Genomic DNA, 25742 nt, shown 5'->3' on the forward strand with positions numbered 1-25742 from the left:
GAAAGCTGCTGCGGTTATCAGCATGAGCTCTAACTTTTGTCTGTGCCCCCAGAGGACTAAGGCTTTATCAACTTTGTTTGTTCTAAAATTTGTTCTGTTTTTGTTTTGTTTTTGATTTCCCCCTCCCCTTATTTTTTAGCTGATCCTTTTGACCCATTCACAATGTCATCACGTTCAGACAATCAAGCCTTGTCTGGTCCAGACCTCTTCGGGGACTTCCTTCATCCGACTTCAACATCTACATCTAGTACAGTTCCTTCTGCACACAGTTCACTTCCGCCTTCTTCCAGCTCAGATTTCTTGAATTTAGGTAAGTGTGCTTCTGGTGTTCTGTTTCTCAACAGTTTCTGCTGTTTTGTGCATTTGCCTTTCAGCTTAGTCAGGGTGGATTAGTGCCTTAATAGATCCACTTGTTGTGACTACTGTTTTAATTAGTTCCATGTTCTGGGAATGTGGATATGAATGCACGAAGTAACATATCCTGTATAATGTCATGCTAATATTTATGATGAGAGGATTTCTAGCATTGCTTCTGTTAGGAGCTGTTGTTTCCTCTGTAGCTCTTAGAGCTGAGGGTATACAAACACCTGTGAACTTAGTTTTAGATAGCAGATTGCTAGTTTGCTTGCATTCAGATTTTAAAGATTTTCTAGAAGCTTTGGAAGAGAAATGAGCAAGTCAAGTTATAGTATAGCCAGTTCTTAAAATGCAAGCTGAGGATTGCTTGGACCTTCATGACCTGAATGCAATCTGGTAATATACTTATGGAGTATGTTATGTAATACATTAATCTTGTTTCGCTTAATTTCTCTGATGTATTCTTGGTGAAGCCTTTTCCTCATGCATTTATTTTAACATCTATTAATGTAAACAAAAAGCTTTGGTATATTTGGTCTTCCCGTATCCTATCCTAAGCACATTATTTCCAAAGTGTTACTAAATAGAGCTGCTAAGCATACTCATTCTTTAAAAAGAAACCTTGCAAAAATAATGGAGTGGTAGAGCCTGAGGTGCTGCTTTTTAAATGTGTCTTTCAAAGAAAAGCGTGGGTCTTCCTCATAGGAATGGGAAGCTGTAACAGCTCTTCTTCTCTGCTGCTCTTTCATCCCCACACTGTTCCGCTGCTCTTGCGTAGGCCCTTTTCATGAGATAGTCTTTCAAGAAGATGGGTCTCTAGAATACAGTCCTTCAGGAACAAACTGCTGCAGCATGGGTCCTCGAGGGGCTGCAGCTCCTACCAGGAGGCTGCTGTCACATGGGCTCTTTCCATGGGCTGCAGCTTCATCCAGGGCGTGCCACCTGTGTGGAGTCCCCCATAGGCTGCTGTGTGGATATTTGCTCCGCTGTGGTCTTCACCATGTGCTGCAGGGGAGTCTATGTTCTGGCACCTGGAGCTGCTCTTCCTCCTGTTCCACTGGCCTTGGGGTTTGTAGGGCTGTTTCTCATCCTTTTCTCACTCCTGTCAATCCTGGTGTTTCCCCAGAGGTGCCCCCATTTTGGCCGAGGGGCTCTGTCCTCAGCTGTGTGGGTCTGTTGGGAGATGGCTGTGTCCAGCACAGAGCAGTACAGGCCTCTCCTCAGAGGCTACTGCTACAGACCCCCACATATAAATTGGAGGTAGTTAGGAATGGTGGTATTGGATCCCTCGACCTGAATCCAGGAGCGTCTTCCCAGAGCTTATTGTATGTGGTTTTGAGTTGCCCCTCCTTGTTGGACGGTTGGTCTGCTTGATCCTGCAGGGTGATGCAGTCTGAGTGTTAGCTACAGAGAAACTGGATTAAAAGAAAGATGCAGTATTTGCCTGGCTGAGGTGAGGGCTTCCTCTTCAAAAAATGCAAGGTTAGCTAGCTGATTGCCTGCTTTATAATGTATTTAAGCAATTATATTCCAGCTGTGGTTGATTCTCTTGAGGAGATCCCACTTTTGCTTCCTTTGCAACAATTTTGTTCTATCGTATAAATAGTAACAGCTGTATTTTTTTAGTTGTGTACTTCCATAGTTGCCAGTTTTATGCAACTTTTAGTTAGGACACTGTTGTTGTCACTGCATGAGGTTACCAAGCAGACTTTTTTTTCTATTCATTAGAGGATTTAATCAGTATTGATCTGTGGAGTATCATCTCAGCCAAAATCTGCCCCACTGCAGAGACGGGGACCTCTGGAGATTAACTAGTTGGCCTGCTCAAAGCAGGGTCAAGTAGAGCAGGCCGCTAATGACCATGTGTTTGCCAGTTTTCATTATTTCTGGGAATGCAGACTGTACAACCTCTAGGGAGTACCTGCGCCAGTGTTTGACTACTTACAGAAGAAACTGTTTCGGTTTGTGCCCATTGCCTCTCTTGTCCTTCCACTGGGCAGCACTAAGAAGTGTCTGGCTCAGTCTTTTTTTCTGCCTGTTAAGTATTTATGTACATTGATAAGATCGCCCATCCCTAGTCCTTCTATTCTCCAGGTTAAACAATACCAGCACCCTCAGCCTATCCTCGTACCAGAGGTGCTCCAATCCCTACATCAGAGAACCGTTTTATGTACCAAATTTAAATTGGAAAAAGACATAAATGTGAATTTCTACTGTATAAATATGTACCTGCATCCTCAAGGAGACCACTGTCAATGTTCAGCTGTTAAGCTATTGTTGGAGCAGGAATAAATGTCTAGGACAAAATTTCAGTGATAAGTTTTCTTCAGGAGTAAACAGTTGCTAAACAGTTATAGGTACCAGGAGAAAAGCTGATTCAGTGAACACAAGTTCAAGAATTAGAATTCAAGGTTTGTAATTCTCATTGTGGCTTGAAATTTAAAAGCACAGGAGTTTTGAAATGTATTTTCAATTTGTAGCAAAGATAGATCTTAAAGAATGTCCAGTCTGTTAAGGAATTCTGTCATCTAATATGAAAATTCTGAGCATTTGCTGCTTAATGGCAGTGTGTTAACAAGGTAATTTAATTTTCTTTGAAAAGCTGTACTAATTTGACAGAGAAGCTATTAGGTGGAATGACTGTTCACTTCAGAATTGGTAACCTGCTCTTAAGTGGCCTCACTTGCAAAAGCAAGCTATTGTCAGAGGCTGGAGGAGTATCCACTTTTCTTTAATAGGTATCTGTTCAGTGAGCATTTTTGAGAACATTTGACTATACAAGTAGCAGGTCATCTCTAAAAGTTGAGTTAGGTATGTATTTCCCTGTATCAGAATGATCTGATCAAAAGACAGCAGGAGATGTGGAAGGTGATCAAAAGAAATTCAAGTCTTCTCCTGAGTAGAAGTTAATTTCTGTGACAACCATGTTCTCGGTCAGGCTTTAAACTATGTTAAAAAACCTTGCATCATACTAAACCAGCCTCTTAGTTCACAGAAAATCCTGTTGTCCTCTGTGATTAAAGGATTTCCTGTAGAGATAAGTTAAATAAAGAAAACCTTATGTGAAGTTATGTGTAGGATATAGTAAAACGCAGGTCTCTTATCTTGGGAAGAATGGAAAGTGTCATCAGATTACCACCATCTTACTTTTAGTTTAGTTTGGCTTGAACAGTGTTAGTATAGGACTGTGCCCTGACCTCAGGTGGCTTGCTGCTGTATGGATAAGGGTTATAAATAAGCACGGTAATGAAGAACTTAAGGGACAAACAGGAATGAATCTGCTTGTCCAATATCTCAATTGCTTCAATTTCTGGAATATTTAGCTATGCTTCATGTTTTACCCTTTCTTGAAATACTCTGCTCCTTTACCTTGATGTGTCTGTATGAACTCTAGTATGCCAGGTTACAAAACCAAGGGATTCTGCAAGTAGTCTTGTCATGCCTCATCAGAATATGTATAATACCATTTCTTAATGTTAAAATCTATTGTAATGCCTAAGTTGTACAACTAGAAATACTATAGCGTAATAATAAACAGTTCCAGGAGGAACATCTTCTCTGTTCAGTATGTTCCTGTACTCTATTGTTTCAGATTTTTCTGATGGAAGTGTAGTGGATGTATGTGAGCTTATGCTATTCATAGTGCATTTAGGAGTGTGCATAGCAGTAGACTACTCCTTGCTTTGTTCAAGGTGGGGGAAGTGGTGAACTGGACTGCTCTTACGCCAGTGGTTATAAAACACCTGATTACTCTAGTGTATTCTCAATCTTTCAGAAGGCATTTAGCTGTAGTTTACTTTAGTCTTACTTCTCTCAACTTGGTTTTACTGTAGTTAGTTATGTATACGGTGGTTCATTTTCCCATGCCCTGTAAAAACCTTGTAATAGCAGAGATAATAAGCTAAAATTATTTCTAGATTAAAATCAATACTAATATTAATTCAAAGCCTGCTTAATGTTTGGAGTGTCATCTGGTACAGCAGATTTTTAAACTGATGAATATACACTTTCAGATACTTTGACGTTTATAGCCAGTGACACTGCTGTGTAGCAGATAGCTGGGGTCCTGAGTACTGAGGCAAATACACTGCTGTTTTGTTGATAGTTTCAAAGGCAAGGAGATGAAGCTTAAGTCTGGAGAAAAGGCTAAAAATTGTACTATACCTTCAGAAGACTTTGATGGCTACTCTCCATTTTAGTCTATTTTCCTTTACATGCAGCGGAGGGGACTCGGCTGTAATATGGGCTCTTGGCAGACATCTGTTGCGCAGTATTTGATGTGTTCTCTTTGCAGCTGTAAGATCTAAGTATAAATAGGATTAGTGGATTGAGTTGGTGGAGGAGATGTTTAATTTGCTTCAAATTGTTTCCTCAAATTAGATAAAATGGCTTCTGTGTTTTGGTATCAATATTCAGAATGTAAAGTTGAGAAGCCAAGAGAAGTGAAAAACCATGATGTAGTAGTGAAAACATCCAAAAGCGTCAGAATAGCACTATTTGTGTAAGGGTGGCTGGGTTAGCTTTCCAAACTATAGATCCTCAAAATGTCTTAGAGCTCCACTAAACATACTGGTTTTGCTGAAATACCACCTCTCCTTTATCACTGACTGTTGTCATGGCACTTAAGGGGTAGTTACATTCAAAAGCTGTCTTGCTTCACTGAGTCTCTGAAAGCTGTGCTCAAAGGGAATGCACGGAGCTGGCCTGAAGCTTTTGAGCGTTCCATACTTAGGACCTCTCACTCTGAGGATGGCTTGCCTCATACTATGTGTGGGAGAAGGTGGAATAATTTGCAAGCATCAGAGGTGAAAGTTTTAACTCTGTGTTAGATGTGACTCTTTCTAGAAGTTAGTGGAAGCAGCCTTGCATCCTTTGAATGCGACGGTTTCATTACCTTTTTGCAGTTGGCGTGGTGGTCTTGTGTTGCATGCAGAAAAATGGCTTTTTCCATGGACGTAGTGATTCTCAGTCTTTTCTGAGAATCTGTCACTCTTTCTGTATCCTGCTCTTCAGTTGCATGCCTTTGTTCATGTATTTAACCTAAAGGGGATGTTAGTTTGTCAAGAGCTCCGTTTGTCGGATGAGGCCTTAGGTAGGCAAACCTGCGGTTTGAAGTAAGCTGGTTCCATCTCTGTACCACCCAGACTGCTGAGTGATATGGAACACCAGTTCATGAGGCACTGCTGACTTCTGGTTACTTACTGCGTTGTCAGGAACAACAGCGTGCCATCTGTTAGCTAGTCATAGTTCATAGTGTTGCTGGTGCATGAAAATATCCTTTCTGTGAAGTGCATGGGATGTTTCAAACACAAATGAAGGGATTCCAGTGGTAAAACCCTTCTGAGGCCTTTTTAAGACTGTGTGACTGTGATATGGAGAAATTTAAGCAAGCCATGTAGCTGGCCATTATAGCTGACAATATGGTTCACAGTTCTGTTGACTTTGGCAAAATATCCATTATTGTAATCATTTTCTTAGAAGAATAATCAAAAGATTGTTTTTTCCACTGTAGGAAATTTGACACCAGAGCCACCTAAAATACCATCTTCTACGAGCCACCCAGATCTTTTAGGTGGATGGGATTCTTGGGCAGATTCCTCAGCATCTGTCAATGTAGCGTCACCACAGTTGAAGCCTCTTTTTGAAGGTATTATGAAATTAAATCTTTACGTTAGAAGTAATAAGGAATATTTCAGACTTGGTCAGTTTAATCACCTGAAACTGCTTAACATGTCCTCATGCCTTTTGTTGCTTAAAGGACTCTCTGCTCTTGTGCTTAAATGCCTGTTTAGTAAGGCACTTTTGTAGTTTTTGAGTTAAGTTCAAAGCAGAAGAACCAAACAGTTTCAGTTGTCTATAGAATCATAGAATAGTTAGGGTTGGAAAGGACCTGAAGATCATCAAGTTCCAGCTCACCTGCCATGGCCAGGGACACCTCACACTAAACCATGTCACCCAAGGCTCTGTCCAACATGGCCTTGAACACTGCCAGGGATGGAGCATTCACAACCTCCCTGGGCAACCCATTCCAGTGCCTCACCACCCTTGCAGTAAAGAATTTCTTCCTTATATCCAATCTAAACTTCCTCTGTTTAAGTTTTAACCCATTACTCCTTGTCCTATCACTACAGTCCCTATAGTAATGGTGATTCTTGTGGTAAAAGGTGTCATGGAACAGAATGCTGCGGAGGTTTACACAAGGTGTTGTGGAAATAGTACTTTTATTCATTCTCTCAATTTCCAAATAACACCAAGTACGTAATATGTTTTCTTATGCAGGTCAAGCTTTTACCACAGGGAGCCAGTCCAGTGTGTCTTCAGGTCTGTCTTTCAGCCAGGCAAAATCTCAAGACTTTGATCCTTTTGCTGATCTTGCCAATCTTGGATCTAGTCTTCCAGGTAAGGTCTTGCATTTAAGAGACTATGCTTAATGCCCTTACAGTTTGATTTGCTTCATGTAACAGTCAATGTAACTGACAGCTTATATAAAGGAAAGTGTTTTCTTGAAATTGTTAACAACCAGCTTGAGGTAGTTGCCGAGAGTGGACTCAACAAGACTGAATCTTTACAGAGATTTTGTGAAACATCCAGAGTAATATTTAAGAAAATAACCACAGCTGTGATTTAGAAACAGTAGAAATATTTACTGCTTTCAGAATCTAGTTGCAGAAGGTAAGAGAAACAAGGGGTTGCTGATCCAGTAACTGAACATGAGGTTTCTTATCAGTATTGATCTATCTGTGAAGGATATAAATGAAAACTTAATTAAATTGTTAGTTACAAAGTGACAGTTGTTTTCATTTTATTCAGTACTCTTCTTTGAATTCAGTATGCTTTCATAGCTGTGCTGCTCAAATCTGTTGTGTTTGTGTGAACACAAATCAAGCCCGTACTTGCTCATGGTATTCCTGTGCATTATGAACATTTGTCAATTTGCAGTGGTGTGCACAAGAAGTTATGGAAGATGAGACACATTGTAGTTTAACATTTGTCCCAGGATGTTACATTTACCCCAGACTCAGAAATTAGCCCTGCAGCATTCTTAAACAGCGGAAAAACTAAGGGCAATAGAAAGAGCACAGGTCCTTGCATTTCAGGACCTCACTGCCATAATAGCAAATGGCTGATTTGTTGCTGTTTGATGTGACTAGCCACCAGAAATCCAAGGAATGATTTGGAACAGCCTGTAGTTGCTTAGTTGCAGAATTGCAGGAGTGTTCTTTTCCTTTAGCCTGAAGCTCATAGAGGGTTTTATCCTATTGCCTTGGCAGTTACCATTTGTATTGAATTGATCACCCTCTTGTTGAAATAAACACAAGGTCACATACAGTGTTTGACTTCTTAGTGTTGCCTGTGTGTAATTACTCACAAAATTCTAGTGTTGAAGCAGTACCAATAAGGTGGCTCAGTAGTAAAAAAATCTACATGAACTTTCTAGTTCAATAATTAAGGTTAATATGAACATACTAAATCTGTAGTGTAGCAGTAAGAAAGAAATCATCTTTGACTTGGAGATGTAGGTATAGCACACACTGAACCAGTGAAAGAACCTGTACTGTTTTTAGCAGGATTTAGATCAGTTCATTAGTTCTGTTAGTTAACTTTCAATAGGAAAAGTAACTCTGTTTAAAATTAGCCACATTCGGGCTTGAACTAAATCTTCTGGGAATTGTAAGAACGGGAGTTTAGACTGTTGTATTTTTTGACGGACTTTTTTGGCCTTCACATACAAGTCGTTACTCTGGAAGAAGAGTTATGAGAGTGAAAGCTACTTATATTGGGAATGCTATGTAAACAGAAAGCAAACTATAGCTAAAGGTAGTTAGTAGTAGTGTATTAGGCTTGTCGTAGGATGCCAGTAGTGTTCTGTCATAGTTTTACACTCTTCAAGGAATAATCTTGTAGCAGAAAGTAGGAGAGTGATGCTGAAAGTTACTGATGATAGTGAGGCATTGGCTTGTCTTACAGGAAGAATTGGTTGGCCTTGAACAGTGAAATAATGAATGTAGAATTCCTTGAAAGAGTAGTAGAATTAGATTGTTTTTTCAGTGTATGAGGTCATATACTCTGACCAGTATCAGGGATCTTTTTTCTGTAAATTTCCACAAATTAGAAGCGAACAAAGTCTGAGTTGACAATGCAGTTGTGTGTTTTCATGAAAAAACAGTGCAATTCTAGATTTTATCAGGTATTGCATTGCAATAGTAAGTTTTAATCAGGTGTGGCATTTAGAGGCTTAGTATGGTATCCTGTACATGGTCCTGGGGACCATCCTCATGTGTAAGCTATTATGAGTGTGAGCAGCAGCAGCCACAAAAGAGAGCTATCAGGAGAGCTGAGGAGCTGAAAGAGGAAACTGAGTTCACATTGCTAGGTATACACAGATAAGCTTGGGTGCTTTCTGTCTGAGGCTCTAGGGTTAATAAAAGGGGGTGGGAAGTAAAAACAAGTTTAAACTAGCTTGGCATGTGTTTTAGGTGAAAGTCAGGTTAATCATCATCAGCTGATTAATAATGTATGTGGAGATGCAAATGCTAATTCTCCTTCCTCCAAGAAATAATAAGATGAGATCATAAAGTTGTCATTCAAGACCAAGTGATAAAGACTTCTCTTTTGAAGTGTTACTGTTTCATTCACTATACTTTCTGGCAGGCTTCAGGTGTGTAACCTTATTTGACCACTAGTCTTGAATTCATGTTCGTTTTTAGGGAATTCTTCTAACATGGAGAGGTCTTAATCTGTTTTAGGATGCCGTAAGTGTGTAATATGTTTCTCTTCCAAAAAATTTAGATGTATCTAAATTCAACCATGCTATTTTTATCCTGTGATGGATACATGCCACGTATAAGCAAGTTGTCAAGGGAACTGAGTTTCTAAGAGTCTTTCCAAAGGAAGTCAGTCAAGGGCAATTTAATGGTAGCTTGGTTTATAATAAAAAAACCCCACCAAAACCATGCTTATTCTTATCAGTGAGACAAAAAGCTGAAAAATGAATTTAAAAGGATGATTTGTTTGCATTTTGCTCTATTTGTTTACATTTCTTAGCAGCTTCACCTGCTACTCTGGAAGAACACACAGGGCCTTTTCTCTGTTCTGCAGTACTCAGTGTTATTCATACTGATTTAATAAAGGGAAATGGGATGCTAAAAATTTAGTCCATATTTGTTGATAAAGGCCTATAGATCACATCAGGGTGATTACAACAGTGTCTCTTGCAGGCTTCAGTGCTTTTTTGCCCATGTGCAATATCCCCTGCTAGTGTTGCTGTAGAATAACCTCATCTTTCTTAAACAGTAGTGCAAGAAATCACTAGACTTCGAAAGCATTCACTTGAAAACACTATTTATCTTAACACTTTCTTGATCGTATGATTACTTTTTCCGTGTCCTCTGCTTATTAACAGATGTTGAAGTGTAATGAATTCAGTAATGGCTCTAGCTCCTGCCATCCAAGTTACTTGTTAATGAGACTCCTAACTTCATTTTACACTTTTCTGTTACACTTTCTCTTGTATAGTGATATCACTGTAGTGACACTGTAGTAACACACTATGGTAGATGTCAAGACAAAACTGTCTGTCTTGTGTTAAACAGGTGACAGATACTGAGCTGAACAAATAATTTAGCATTTATTGTTAGGTTCCTCCAGTAGTGGACTCTTGACTGGTGGCTTTGGTCAGAAGACTGCTCCATCTCAGAAGGTGGGAAATCAGTGGCAGAAATCCACAAAACCACACAGTACTTCATGGCAATCTCAGCCTAAATCCAGCACAGCAGCTAAACCAAATTATACAGTAAACTTCAGTGTTATTGGAGGACGAGAAGAAAGAGGAGTCAGAACCCCAAGCTTTGGTGAGTTTTCTGAAACATTACTTATAATGGTGCTTGTGATACACACAGTAAAAAGATGCAACATTCTTCCTAGCTGAGGAATAGTAGCTAGTCTTAGTTTAAGGTTAAACTTACTGGAAATTCTTGTGTTTCAAACAGTGGTGAAATGGGAGCAGGCGGAATCAGTTTTAGAACCAGTCCTGTAAGATGTTCCAGCTGAACAGGCAAACCTAGAGGTATAGGGATAGACAGGGGCTCATCTACATTCTTGGAAAAAAATATTTTTCTGGTGTGTTGATATTAGGATTATGCCTCCCTTTATTTAATTAGCATATAAATGAACATCAGGTACTTCCAAAGGTTGAAATTATTCTTTTGATCTGTATCTGGAAAGAGATGGGCAGGATGGAAAGGCAGGGGGTGTGAGCTGCAGCACAGGAGAGTCTGATTGGAGAACAGGGAAGAAAATATCAATTTTCTTTAGCATGATGAAATGCTGAAACGATGCAAGGGTTGTTGTGATTCCTCATTCTTGAAAACGGGTGGGCCTCAACTGGACGACGAGTCTCCTTCTCTGGAGACATTCAAAACCCGCCTGGACACATTCCTGTGTAACCTCATCTAGGTGTTCCTGCTCCGGCAGGGAGATTGGACTAGATGATCTTTTGAGGTCCCTTCCAATCTCTAGCATACTGTGATACTGTGACAGGGACCTGAGAAATTGCCTAGTTGTCCCTGTTTTGAGTGGGGACTGAACTAGGTGACATCCAGAGGTCTCTTCAGAATTGTTATTCTACAGTTCTCTGAAATTTTTTGGTTCTATAATGACTATTGATACTGATATTTCATTGATATTTTATTGGTATTTTTAAGTTTTGGCATACTTAAATGTTGACTGCATACTTCTGACTAGAGTATGAAGTATATGGTCACTTGACAAACTGCTGTACGGAAGTTAAAATTACTTTATAGTGGAAAAATGGAACCATTTCCAAAATCATGAATAGGTAGATGGGTACTCCCTCTAATCTACTCAGGTTTTTTTTTGGGGGGAAAAAAAAAAAAAAAACACACAAAAAACCCAAACAAAAAACCCCCCAAAAATCCCAAAAGACATGCAAATAGTCAAACGCAGCTATTTGTTTTGCTGGACTGAAAGCACATCAGTGATCCCTTTATTCCTGTCCTTCTGTTAATTTTGTGGAGTTTATCAAGCCACTAAAGAATATTTATCATGATAGTGAGAAATGTCATACAGGTGTATGTAAGTGCAATGTATTTCCCCCATTAATATATTCTCCTATGTAACTTTTCATTCTCCTTCCATAGGTCAAAAGCCAAAAGTTTCAGAAAATGACTTTGAGGATCTCTTATCTAATCAAGGGTTTTCAGCTAAATCTGATAAAAAGGGACCAAAGACCATTGCTGAGATGAGGAAACAAGAAATGTCTAAAGATATGGACCCCTTGAAACTCAAGGTTTGTTTAAGAGTTTTTTAGTTAAATAAAATCTCAGCTTAAGCTTAAAACTGCTGATACCAGAAGAGAAGATACAGTGACTAACAGCAAATTGATAAAGCAGAATGAAATTTTATCTGTATTTAAATCATATGACTGTAGAAGTTAATTAGCATGAACAAGAGTCAGTTGGCAATGAAACAGCAGTGGCAACAACACAAAAATTATTAGGATGGGATGCAATTTTTTGTTTGTTTCAGCTAAGCTTGGAGAATTTAAGAACCTGTTTTCCTGTCAGAGCCCATTTCTTGTAGCTAGATATGGCTGATAATACAAAACTACTGTTTTGAAAAACAGGCAGGTGAGAATAGCTGTCTCCAGGGTGACCGTTAACTTGCATTTACCATTAACAAGTGCTGCTACTGTCCAAAGAAATTACTAAAAGATGCAGTTCTGGAGATGAGCTATAGAAGCAGTCTGTGGGGTGTTACCTGGTAGGCTGTTAAGGTTTTTTGATGTATTACTCACTCACTGATAACATCACATATTAGTATATTTTCAGTTTTGTCAGAATCAGAATCAGAATTACCAGGTTGGAAGGGACCTTCAAGATCATCGAGTCCAACCCATGCCTTACACCTCGACTAAACCATATCACCAAGTACCACATCCAATCTCTTTTTAAACACATCCAGGGATGGAGACTCCACCACCACCTTGGGCAGACCGTTCCAATATTTTATTATTCTTTCTGTGAAAAATTTCTTCCTAATATCCAACCTGTACCTTCCTTGGCGCAGTTTGAGACTGTGTCCTCTCGTTCTATCAGTTGTTGCCTGATAAAAGAGACCAACCCCCACCTGTCTACAACCTCCTTTCAGGAGGTTGTAGAGAGTGATAAGGTCACCTCTAAGTCTCCTTTTCTCCAGGCTAAACAACTCCAACTCTCTCAGTCGCTCCTTGTAGGGCTTGTGGTCCAAGCCCCTCACCAACCTCGTAGCCCTCCTTTGGACGCGCTCAATCATTTCTACGTCCTTCTTAAACTGAGGAGCCCAGAACTGGACACAGTACTCAAGGTGCGGCCTCACCAGTGCTGAGTACAGGGGAAGAATAACCGCCCTGTTTCTGCTGGCCACACCATTCCTAATGCAGGCTAGGATACCATTGGCCTTCTTGGCCACCAGGGCACACTGCTGGCTCATATTCAACTGGCCATCCACCAATACCCCCAGATCCCTTTCTACCTGGACACTATCCAGCCACACTGTCCCCAGCTTGTAACATTGCAAGGGGTTTTTACGGCCAAAATGTAGGACTCGGCACTTAGACTTATTAAATTTCATCTGATTGGATTCTGCCCATCTATCCAACCTATCCAGGTCTCTCTGCAGAGCCCTCCTTCCTTCCAAAAAATCGACACAAGCTCCCAGCTTAGTGTCGTCTGCAGACTTACTGATGAAAGACTCAATACCCTCATCCATGTCATCAATAAAAATATTGAACAACACCAGTCCCAGCACAGACCCCTGAGGGACACCACTGGTGACTGGTTGCCAGCTGGATGCAACACCAGTCACCATCACCCTCTGGGCCCGGCCATCCAGCCAGTTACTGACCCAGCAAAGAGTGCTCCTGTCCAAGCCATGAGCTACTAACTTCTCCAGAAGTATGTTATGGGGGACAGTGTCAAAAGCCTTGCTGAAATCCAAAGAGACAACATCCACAGCCCTTCCCACATCCACCAGGCGGGTCACCTGATCATAAAAGGAAATCAAGTTAGTCAAGCATGACCTGCCCTTCATAAACCCATGCTGGCTGGGTCTAATACCCTGGCCATTTCTTAAGTGCTGCTTAATAACACTCAGTATGAACTTTTCCATTAACTTTCCCGGCACTAAGGTCAGACTAACTGGTCTGTAATTACCAGGATCTTCCCTCCTACCCTTTTTATAGATGGGCGTCACATTGGGCAACTTCCAATCATCTGGAACCTCACCAGTGAACCACGACTGTTGGTAAATGATGGAGAGTGGCTTTGCAAGCTCATCCGCCATCTCCCTCATCACCCTGGGATGGATCCCATCTGGTCCCATTGATTTATAAATGTTCAGATGCCTCAACAATTCTTTAACTTCCTCTTCTTGAATAACAAGAGGACCATTCTGCTCCCTAACACCACCTACCAACCCCAAAGTACAGTTATCTTGAGGGCAAGGTGTCTTCCTACTGAAAACTGAGGCAAAAAAGGCATTAAGCACTTCTGCTTTCCCCTCATCTTTAGTTACTAAGTTTCCTGCCTCATCCAATAAGTAGCAAAGATCAGTCCTACCCTTCCTTTTACCATTAATATATTTATAAAAACTTTTTTTATTATTCTTTACGGAAGTTGCCAATTTAAGTTCAAACTGAGCTTTGGCCTCCCTAATTTTCTTTCTACATGCCCCAGCAGCCTCCTTAAACACTCCCTGAGAAACCCTACCCTCCTTCCAAAGATGATACACCTTCTTTTTATTTCTAAGTTCCTTCATAACCTCAGTACCCATCCAGGCTGGACGCTTGCCTCGTCGACTCATCTTACGGCACACAGGAACAGACTTTTCCTGTGCCCTCAAGATCTCTGTATTGAGGCACACCCAGCTTTCCTGAACTCCTTTATTTTCAAGGGCAGTTTCCCAAGGAATTCTCTGAATGAGTCTCTTAAACAGGCCAAAATCTGCCCTCCGGAAGTCCAAGGTATAGGTCTTATTAATGTTCTTCCTGATTTCCCTAAGTATTGAAAATTCTACAATTTCATGATCACTGTGCCCCAGGCAACCTTCAACCTTCACCTCACCCACCAGTCCATCTCTATTAGTGAACAACAGGTCTAACATAGACCCTCTCCTGGTAGTCTCGCTCACCAGCTGTGACAGAAAGTTATCCTCTACACACTCTAAAAACTTTCTGGACTGCCTTTTTTGAGCTGTATGAAATTCCCAACATATATCCGGTAGGTTGAAGTCGCCTACAAGAACAAGGGCTGAAGATCCAGAAACATTCTCCAGTTGCTTATAAAACAAGTTGTCCACTTCTTCTTTCTGATTGGGTGGATGATAACAGACCCCCAATAGGATATCAGCCTTACTGGCCTTCCCCTTAATTCTTACCCATAAACATTCAACTTCATCATCATTAATTTCAATACCTATAACATCTAAGACCTCCCTAATGTAAAGGGCCACCCCTCCACCCCTTCTCCCTTTTCTGTCTCTTCTGAAGGGCTTGTAGCCATCCAATACGATGTTCCAGCTATTTGACTCGTCCCACCACGTTTCTGTGATGGCAACTACATCATAGCTATATTGTTGCACCATGGCTTCCAGCTCCTCTTGTTTATTCCTCATACTACATGCATTAGTGTACATGCACCTCAGCTGATCCACCGATTTCACCACTGACCCAGGCTGATTACCCTTAGTCCTGCTTCCAGTCAGCCCAGCTGCATCCCCTTCCCCCTTCAAACCTAGTTTAAAGCCCTTTCAATGAGTTCTGCCAATTCATGAGCAAGGATTCTTCTACCCTTAACAGAGAGATGCAACCCATCCGTGTCCAGTAGGCCAGGTGCTGTAAAAGTTGTCCCATGGTCAAAGAACCCAATGTTCTGCCGACGACACCAACCCTTGAGCCACTTGTTAATAATGTGGGCTCTCCTGTTCCATTCATTAAATTTTTCTGCCACCAAAGGGATCGAGGAAAAGATCACTTGGGCTCCTGCCCCATCAACCACCTGACTCAGTACCCTAAAGTCCCTTTTAATTGCCTTAACACTCCTCCTTTCAATCTCATCACTGCCAGCCTGGAGTATCAGCAGTGGATAATAATCAGAGGGCCTAATCAACCCAGAAAGTCTCTCGGTGATCTCCCGTATCTGGGCCCCAGGAAGGCAGCAAACCTCCCTGTGGATTGGGTCCTGCCGGCATACGGGACCCTCTGTTCCCCTTAGAAGCGAGTCTCCCACTACAACTACCCTTCTTTTCTTTTTGATGTTAGAAGTGGTAATTCGTCCTACAGATAAAGCATAATTGAGAGGCTGTCGTCTGTATGGTGCTTTAGAAAATCTTGTAAAATAATTTGAGGGATGCTGAAACCTGTTTTCACAGAGTATTTTACCTGAAGAGAGTGTGCAGAGCTTGCCTGGATACTTTTTAACACAAATCACAATAAATGGAAATAGAGATTTTTGTTTACCATACTGATTGCCGACAGAGAGCAGAGATTTTCATATTATGTAAAGCAGTGTTCAGTGAGGACATTGTATTACCGTATCATAGAGGCTTGAATAGTGTTTTTAAAGTCTGTGAAATGGCCAGTTATTCTAATTGAGTTTCATGGGGGTATCTGAAAAAACACTTTAGTTTGTGCACCCCTGTAGGTTACTTAAGTAAATATTAACTACTAATATATGTGACCTGCAAATTTCATACAGATCAGGGAAGAATTTTAGTAAATCAGTGTTGTGCCCTGACAAGGAATTAATGTAATCATAACAGATGTTTTTGATTACTCTGTCAATTCTCTGTCATTATTTTTGCAGGGTTTTCTAATGTGTAACCATCTCAGTAATTTCTCTTGCAATGACTCAATATCTGCAATAAACTAATAATAATGAGTTACACCCTAGCGGCAGATGCAAAATTTCACTTTGGGTGGCTAATGATCTGAATGCCAGAAAAAAGAATATAGTGAGACACTTGGACCTGGGGTCTAATGCAGCAAGACAACTGTACTTGAGTCTTGCTCTTGTAGTCTTGTACGTAGTGAAGGTTATGTCTCTGGACAGACTGAGAATGCTTACAGTGCTGTATTCATTGCTATATGTTCTATTTTTCCCAGATTCTTGAATGGATTGAAGGAAAGGAGAGAAATATCAGAGCATTAATATCCACTCTTCATACAGTGCTTTGGGAAGGGGAAAATAAGTGGAAACCAGTCAGCATGGCAGATCTAGTAACTCCTGAACAAGTAAAGAAGTACTACAGGAAAGCGGTGCTTGTAGTTCATCCAGATAAGGTGAGTGTGTTCCTCTGATCTTTTTTTAATTTTTTTAGAAGGAATACAAGCTGCTTTTACCACACCGTGCTAGTCGCTGACAGCTGCTGCAAACTTGCTTCTTGATCAGCATCCTAGATGCTCTTCACATTGCTTCCATTGTCTGCTGAATTTGGTGTCCTACTGCATTCAGGTAGTACAGGATTTTGCTTGTCATCCTGAGACAGCACAGAAGTCAACAAATAAATGTTAACAAATTAAAGATCCCATAAAGTCAGTTATGCTGGGTTCTGACTGCTGACAGGTTTAATGCTGATTAGTGGAATCTGCTTTATTTATGCCAGCTGATACTTCAGGTGTTTTAGGATTATTCACCAGTATATGAAGACTCAGAGGCTGCCACAGCAAAATGCTTGGAAAAAACCTGATGAACTTCCTTTACTGGGAACTAGAAAAGGGAACTTTACTAGAATAAATTAGCAGTTGAAAAATACTTGACGAATGACATTCCAGTTGTCTTTTAAAAATACTTAATGCACTCCATTGCTGCTTGTTAGTCTCCGAACATATGAAGGTAGCTTCTTGTTCTGAGTCATTGTTCTAGGATGTGTTTTAGATATAAAAATAAGTATTGAATATACCTGGCTTGAATTTTCAGGCTTGCCTTCACTGGTGGTTCAGTCAGCAGTAGTCGTAAGTCCTGTGTCTTATACCTGTAACAGAGAAACAAGACATTGTTTGTTCTTTCCTTCCCCCCTGTCTTTTGCTGTTCTTGGCTGTGTGGCTTCCTCCACCATTGTAGGGGTCTTCCTGATGCTTTCTGTAAGTCCCATAGCATATCAGTGCCAGAACACAGGTCTTTGAGGCATTTTCTTCCTCTTTTTTTTTTTTTTTTTTCTGCCACTTTGAGTCCACTTCAGCAGTTCCTGAAAGTGTTTGTGGACTGCTACAGTTGGCAAAAGCCAAACAGCCGAAGAAAGGGAAGGATACTGGAGAAGGCTCTGGAGCTTCCCTTTTGTGTTGGAAAGAACCTGTAAAAATGACCACTCATCTTGTGGGACTGGATCTTTACCAATCACAGGAGTTGCGTTGGCCCACAGGCAGGGCTGCTATGTAATAGGCTGAGAATCAGGACTGTATTATCTCTGAGTATGGAGGCAAACATACAGGAAGTGCTATGTTGTTGAGTCTTAACATCATTCACAATCACAGAATCATGGAATAGTTAGGGTTGGAAAGGACCTTAAGATCATCTAGTTCCAGCCCCCCTGCCGTGGGCAGGGACACCTCACACTAAACCATGTCACCCAAGGCCTCATCCAACCTGGCCTTGAACACCGCCAAGGATGGAGCATTCACAACCTCCCTGGGCAACGCATTCCAGTGCCTAACCACCCTCTCAGGAAAGAATTTCTTCCTTATTTCCAGTCTAAACTTCCCCTGTGTAAGTTTGAACCCATTACCCCTTATTCTGTTACTACAGTTCCTAATGAAGAGTCCCTCTCCAGCATCCTTGTAGGCCCCCTTCAGATACTGGAAGGCTGCTATGAGGTCTCCACGCAGCCTCCTCTCCTCCAGGCTGAACAGCCCCAACTTTCTCAGCGTGTCTTCATATGGGAGGTGCTCCAGTCCCCTGATCATCCTCGTGGCCCTCCTCTGGACTTGTTCCAGCAGTTCCATGTCCTTTTTATGTTGAGGACACCAGAACTGCACACAATACTCCAAGTGAGGTCTCACGAGAGCAGAGTAGAGGGGCAGGATCACCTCCTTCGACCTGCTGGTCACGCTCCTTTTGATGCAGCCTAGGATATGGTTGGCTTTCTGGGCTGCGAGCGTACACTGAAGCCAGCTCGTGTTCAGTTTCTCATTGACCAACACCCCCAAGTCCTTCTCCGCAGGGCTGCTCTGAATCTCTTCTCTGCCCAACCTGTAGCTGTGCCTGGGATTGCTCCGACCCAGGTGTAGGACCTTGCACTTGTCATGGTTAAACTTCATAAGGCTGGCATCAGCCCACCTCACAAGTGTGTCGAGGTCCCTCTGGATGGCATCCCTTCCCTCCAGCGTATCAACCGAACCACACAGCTTGGTGTCATCGGCAAACTTGCTGAGGGCGCACTCAATCCCACTGTCAATGTCTCCGACAAAGATGTTGAACAAGACCTGTCCAAACACCGATCCCTGAGGGACACCACTCGTTACCGGTCTCCAACCAGACATCGAGCCATTGGCCACAACTCTTTGTGTGTGGCCATCCAGCCAGTTCTTTATCCACCAAGTGGTCCACCCATCAAATTGATGTCTCTCCAATTTAGAGACAAGGATGTCATGTGGGACAGTGTCGAACGCTTTGCACAAGTCCAGGTAGATGACATCAACCGCTCTGTCCCTGTCCATCAGTTCCATAGCCCCATCATAGAAGGCCACCAAATTGGTCAGGCAGGATTTGCCCTTAGTGAAGCCATGCTGGCTGTCACCAAGCACCTCGTTGTTTTTTATGTGCCTTAGCATGTCTTCCAGGAGAATCTGCTCCAAGATTTTGCCAGGCACGGAGGTGAGACTGACTGGTCTGTAATTCCCTAGGTCATCCATTTTTCCCTTCTTGAAAATGGGGGTTGTATTTCCCTTTTTCCAGTCATCGATCAGCAACAGATTTTTCTCCAGGAAATCCCATCCAGAAAGAGTTATCTTAAGTAATGTTTAAATTTTACTCTTGTACACTATTGCATGATCTGCCAACAAACAAAAAAAAATTAGTGGATTTGGTCATTAGCAATACTAACTAAAACTGTATATGTGAAGCTTGGAAACTGGTTTTAGCTAAGTTTCAGTTATTTATAAATTGTACTAATAGTTTGAAGTAATGTAAGGAAACCAAGGCTTTGGCTTTGTTTAAAATACTCATGGTAAACTTTGGGTAAGATTGGAGACAGCTATGTGTCTGCAAAATTTTATTAACGCAGACGCCTAAAGCTGTCGAATAAGATGGCAAATATAAAAGTGGTGAGATATTTCCTAAGTCTCATAATTCCTAATATTTTTGTGCTTCTAATGTGTTTGTTTTCAGGCCACAGGACAACCTTATGAGCAGTATGCCAAAATGATCTTCATGGAATTGAATGATGCATGGTCAGAGTTTGAAAATCAGGGATCAAAGTCCCTTTTCTAGAACTTCACTTCTTACACAACTGCTTCCAAAACATGGAGCTGAGCGTTGTTGTGACTTTATTGCGTCTTCCAATTATGAAGCGCTTTTTCCTGATTCCAGCACAGTTTCTAATCATGCACTTACATGTGGTGAGATGTGGAGTAAGATGTACAGTACAAAGCATTACATAGATGCATTAAGAAAACAGCTGCTCAGTGTTTGGAAGAAATCAGTCTGGGGGTAAAGATTTCCTTTCAGTTTTATATATGGTAAAACAGAATTTTAATGAAGCTCTGTGATTTCTGGGATACTAATTATAAATCATTCCAGTTTCATTGATCTGTTTTACCTATACATTCCCCAATTTGTCTGTTACTTCAGTAGTTTTGTGATTCAATTTTGATGTTTGGTGCCTGTCGCCTTATTCAAAGTGCTTTAGTTATCAGCAGTGAATTTGCTTGGCTTATCTCAAACCTGAAGGCGTATATTTTCATCTGTGTTTTATGTAATCAATCTGATAATCATTCTGTAAATAACATTTTTTCTGACAATACCTGTGTTCCTTACAATAAAGTAACAGTTGTTTAGCCAAAATCCCCCAAAATCCTAAATGTGGGAAAGTCAGCCAGGGTTGTTCTTGATTTTTTTTTTTTTTTTTTTTTTTTTTTATTTTTATTTTTATTTTTTGTTTTATTACATAAGAATCTAGAAACAAATCATGACTGAAGGTCTGCATGACCCTGGTGTTTTGTTATTTATTATGAACCTTTGGAAGGCAGTGCTCTGATCAGTGCTTATTTCCTAGTTCTTGAAATGGTGTCTTTTGCTTCCAATTTCAGTAGAACATTCCTTTCATTGCAGTTCAGATACTTTGATAGGAATAGCGTTATTCTGAAACTTGAAGCACAAAACATTTTGCTCTGCTTTGATTTGTCTGAGTAAATACTACGTGGCTCATTGTCATCAGGAGAGCATATAAAGTGCTTTAACACATTTTGCTGCATGTCTGAACTTCTGTATTTTGAGATATGCATGACATCAGTGTATGTGAAAACATGGAGTATATTGATAGGCTGTTGTATTTCTGCTCACCTACCTTCCATGCACCGGCTAGTGCAAGAGGAGTAGAGGCACAACTTGATAACAAAACTTGCCATGTTTTCTCATCCGTATGCCTATTCAGAAGGCAGTTTTTCACTAGTGCTGGGGTGAATGAATACAAATGACCAATGACTGTTATACTCTGTGTAATAACAATGCAATTTCGTATCATGTTTGAAAATGTTGAAAATTGATGTTGTGGTATTGAAGCTTTGGCAGCAGTCTCTTGAAGCAGTACAGTTGGACATTCAAGGGGATATTTTTATTGTCTTGCCATTTTGTACATTTTGCATGCTTAACTGAGAGAGAAGCTGTACCATTATAAGAGGTAGCTGTTCAGCTGAGTAACATCTGAACAGAAAACGTGAGATTCTAATGCCACCTCAACAGTTTTAAATCTCAGTAGGTGTCTTTATAAAAACAGGTGATTTTCTGTGCGATTTAGAGTAAGAGCTAATCCTTTTTTCCTTGGGACGCTTCATTAATTCTTTGTATGTGTGGTCGGCATCCATGGAAATTTAAGGCTTCTCCTGGTAAGATAGGTTTGTTGGTGACCTGCATGGCTTTTTAGAGTTCTAGGGCAAATGATGTCTAGTAATAGGTTTAAAAAGACACAGATATTTATATAATGACTGTGATTGACGGCAATCCTACATGCAGCTGAGAGATAAAGCATTTCTGAGGGAGCTGCTTTTAGTAAGAAAGGACTACTTTGAAAGCCCATATTCCTTTCAGCATGTGTAGGCAACTTAATTTTGAGGGACACATTTTCAGTTGCTCTTTTCTTGACATACGTGTTTAAAGAATTAAAACTGAAAATTGGAAGAAAAAATCCTTCCTCTGCTTTGTATGTTTGTAGCATTTTCTGAATGTCTACATTTCTCTTGGTTTGATTTCTCTACTCTTGTTTGGAAAACTTTCTTGAACAGTGGAGAAGACCCTCAGATGTGATATAAGTGAGCAGGGAAACATGAGTGCAGGTATTTCATCTGAAACTCAATATCTCTTGAAATTGATTCTCACTTTTTTTAAAATTATAGAACACCTTGAAGTTTGGCTGTGGATTCTTCCAAGAGCCATTCAGTAATTACTGAAACTTCAGTCAGGTTGACAGGACCCCTTGACTTATAGCTTAATCAGCTGTGGTCCTCAGTGATGGAACTGGCCAATTTCACTGTCCTGCTCCTTTCTATATATTTGAATTTCGGTGCTAGGAATCTGAGAGGCTCATTTGGAAACTCGTGGAATCTTGACAGTGAAACTATTCTGGTTTTTGTGTAACTGTCATTTAGAGGGGTGGCATACAAGAATGTGCAAAAAGTTGGATTTTAGTAAGGCCTTCCAAGCAAACTTTAAAAAAATCAAGTGATGAACATAGTGAACTGGTATTTTTTTTCTTTAGAAGGTAAAGCACCACTAAAGCTGTTTCCATAGTGTAAGGCTTGCGCTACGTAGTATAAGGCTTTTCAGCAGTTTCTCATGCTCTGTACTTCGTTGTTGATTGGTTGCTGTATCAGATAGGATGACATTCAAAATATTACACATCTTAACTGTAGTTGTATCCTTAATGTCCACAAGCTGAAAAGATTTTAGGATAGGCTACAGAAAAATTGATTAAGCTGAAACCTGACTAGGTACTATGAATTCTTTCTGAATTTAAAGTGTATGTTTTCCATTCATGCTTATTGCACAGCAAAATTTTGAAATGCTGAAGTGAAGTCATACCCTGACAGCTGGCCTTTATATCTGCTTCTGCTGACTGGAAAGCTTGAGGTTGAGGTAAATGTTGCCAATAATTTGATGTTGTGTTCACCAGACCTCATATGTGGCACCTGAATTTCTGTGTGAAACACCTCCTTGACTCTTGCAGTAAATCATGGTGCCTTTTGGCCCATGTTTGTAGTTCCTCTGCCTGTTAATGACAACTGACTAATACCATGTTGTCTTTACAGCCTACCAGGATGCAGTTCTTAAGTGAGTAGGTTTACCATGGTTAATCGAAGAAAAAACCAATGAAACATAGGTTAAGGGAAGAGTAAAGAACATCCAGACGCTAGCCTAAGTCTCAAATGTTGTTTTCTAATTCTCTCTTCACCTGTTCCTACCTACCTCTGCTAAAACTGAGTGTAGACTAGTAGAAAGAACCCAGTTTGTCATCTGCTTTTTCAGCCCTTTTAGAAGAGCAACTGACTGGCTATGTACAAGTGGCAGTACTGAATGCTTGGCTTTTTTGTGGAAGTTGCTATAAAGCAGGGCTGACAAAATAATACAGCAGATTTACACCAGTTATTTCTGAATTAAGTCACTTGTGACATATTGATGTGAGATCTGGAGAGCCAGGCAACTTGACATTTAAAATGGAGATCTGTGAAGAAGTGGTGTTGAGTGTGTGTGGCTAGAACCTGCCAAAAGAGAAGTGATGTGTTTTGACCATATTGGAGGAAATCAGTTGGTGTCTTTAACCTTGGGCATGCCTGTTTAGTGTTTCCTAGTGTGGTCAGGTTTCCTTGAGCTTAACAGCAGGGAAGAGAAAGAAAATGAGTAGTTAAGCACCTGCATTCATACTAAATCATGGGGTTATGCTCAGTATTGTTAGTGGGTAGCTGTTCTCCAAGCCTGGGGTCACCAAGCCTGGTAGGAAGACTCTGTGTTTTCAGTCGAGTAAAGTTCAGAGAGCTTGCTCAACAAGGGTAGCTTCCTTCAACAAATACAGAAGTAATACAGAATTTCCAAATATAGAATGGAAAACCTACAACAATGCTGATGAAGTTCATGTCCTTGTGACAGTGGCCAAGTCCTTGGGGTTGCCACTGTGATGAGGGTCACTAGCGCTCATGAAAAATGCCTTGTTTACCTCCATTTCCTTGCTAGTACCAGAAAGCTCCTCCAGTGTTGTTTTGCCAAGCACAGAGTAATGGTTCTTTCCTGAATGCAGGCTACGTCTCAAAGCTGTGTGAACAGGATTGATAATATATTGCACAAACCAAAGCAGAGTTTGAGCATAACTGAAGTCTCAGCTGCCCTTTGGGACTGCTGAGTTATGTGCACCATTCCACCTCGCAAAGCCCAGACTGCAGTTTCCCCAGCAGCAGCAGCAGCAGTATATTTGTGCAGTCATTGCCCGTTGCATTCTCTGCTGCTCACAGGAATTTTTCAGGAGTAGCATAAATACAGAAATCTTGTTGCTCCTTAGCTGTGTCCTTAATTGTCTTGTAACTGCAGTGTAACGAATGCTTTGTAACTTCACATCAGTCTTGTACAGTTGCCTGTGCTTTATGAGTCAGTTGGCATTTTCTTTCAAGAACTTGCAGGTGAGTGACCTGCAAAAGCTGTAGAAGAAACGTACTATTTCTGACCCCTTGAGCCTGTCTGTGGTGCAGAGTAGCTCTAGTTACCAGGGGCCCAGAGACCACGAGTAGAGACTGACTCAGTTGATCTGTGGTTCTGATCTTGATGAATCATGCAATGCTTGCTTGCTCTGTTTGGGTGAGCTTATTGTAGGCTGCAGTTTAGACTGCATTAAGCTTCCAACATACGCTCCAAAAATACAAAGTCATTTTTATGAAGGATACATGTTGTCATGGAAGCTTTTATTACCAAAAGAGGATTAAGAGGCATTGTGAGAACTCCCAAAACTCTTTAGTGGAATGTACTGTATATTTGCAATGTAGACTTCTAGAAGCGATTGTCATCTCTGATAAGGTCTTAACTTGCTCTGAGGTCCTTATTGTATTTACCTGTAGTTGTGATTGTACTTTCTATACCTGTGATTTTTCTGGTTTGGGGATATGTGGAAGGGCAGAACAGATCTTCAAGTCCTGTTTTTTGCCATCTTTCAGGAAATGTAATGTACTGAGTAATTTTGCTACTAGTGAAATTAAAATTATACTTTTATGTATATAATGGTAATATAGTCAAATTAAGTCTTGTTTAAAAGTAGATTTAATGTTTGGCACAATGTTCTTGAACAGAATATTTTGCTTTGAAATGTATTATGACTTAACCAGTGATCAATTAAAACAAAAAAAAAAACACACTTTGTTTGTTTCTTTAGTGATGGAGAAATGACCAGAATACCTAAAGCATTTCCATAGCCTCTTTCAGAACAATGTGCAAGTGCTAAAGATGTGGTTCTCATTAGTATGTTGAGCATGACTGAACTTCTTAGAAACCAAGTGTCTCTTCAGAAGTCTCTTCTGCTGGAGGGGAGTCCCTGCAGTGTGCTCTGTGTTTAGTAGCTGAATGTCTCAGACTGCCTTTATCAGGCTGCAGAGGGGTTCTTGCATGGGACTTAGTGCAGTGCCACACTGTCCCCCAAGGGAAGCTCTTGCACAGGTGTGTGAGAAGAGCAGAAACTACTGGACAAGACTTAAGGAATGTGCAGCCTGCGTGGAGGGAGGGGAGTGAGACATGCAAGGACTACAGATCTGAGAAACCTGTGAGGGAATGCTGGGGAAAGGGGGAGTTGCTGCTGGGACAGTACTGACGGTGCCCAGAAGCATCTCTTGACTCAATGCTCTCAAACAAGAATGGAGTGGGAAGCAGGGTCTTTTATAGCTTGGAACAAGCCACTTGGTGGCGTTGAGAAAGTTTCCTTAAAAACATGAAAACATAGCTGTTCAGGATTACCATGCAGCATCCAGAAGAGAAGGGTGGAAAATGGAGTATATGGGAGAATGGATGGTCATGACCAAAGGAGGATGGGTGGGATAGGCATGAGGCAGGAAAGAGCAGTGTTAGCAAGCTGAGGAGTAAGGCGAAGTTCTGATAGGGAAGGGCCTTTGCCACTGGTAATGTTTTTTCATATTCTGCTTACTACTTCAG

At 40.9% G+C, this 25742-nt stretch overlaps 1 protein-coding gene across 6 annotated transcripts in view; it reads left to right on the top strand.

Moving 5' to 3' along the window:
- GAK (cyclin G associated kinase) overlaps nt 1-24933 on the top strand; it is a 78109-nt gene extending 53176 nt beyond the window's left edge. For 4 of the 6 annotated variants that reach the window (XM_080636586.1, XM_080636587.1, XM_080636589.1 and 1 more), the window contains 7 exons: nt 140-310; nt 5870-6004; nt 6637-6756; nt 9996-10208; nt 11517-11665; nt 16517-16693; nt 19737-24933. In XM_080636586.1, the coding sequence (XP_080492712.1) occupies nt 140-310; nt 5870-6004; nt 6637-6756; nt 9996-10208; nt 11517-11665; nt 16517-16693; nt 19737-19838 (1067 nt within the window). In that variant the 3' untranslated portion in view covers nt 19839-24933. Of the gene's footprint in view, nt 1-139; nt 311-5869; nt 6005-6636; nt 6757-9950; nt 10209-11516; nt 11666-16516; nt 16694-16731; nt 16867-19736 lie in introns of those variants that run through there. The other 2 variants (XM_080636588.1, XM_080636590.1) reach the window with 2 other exon arrangements.
- Nucleotides 24934-25742: the final 809 nt, after the last annotated feature.

Source organism: Psittacula echo (genome assembly GCF_963264785.1).
Source record: "Psittacula echo genome assembly, chromosome: Z".
NCBI classification, from domain to species: domain Eukaryota; kingdom Metazoa; phylum Chordata; class Aves; order Psittaciformes; family Psittacidae; genus Psittacula; species Psittacula echo.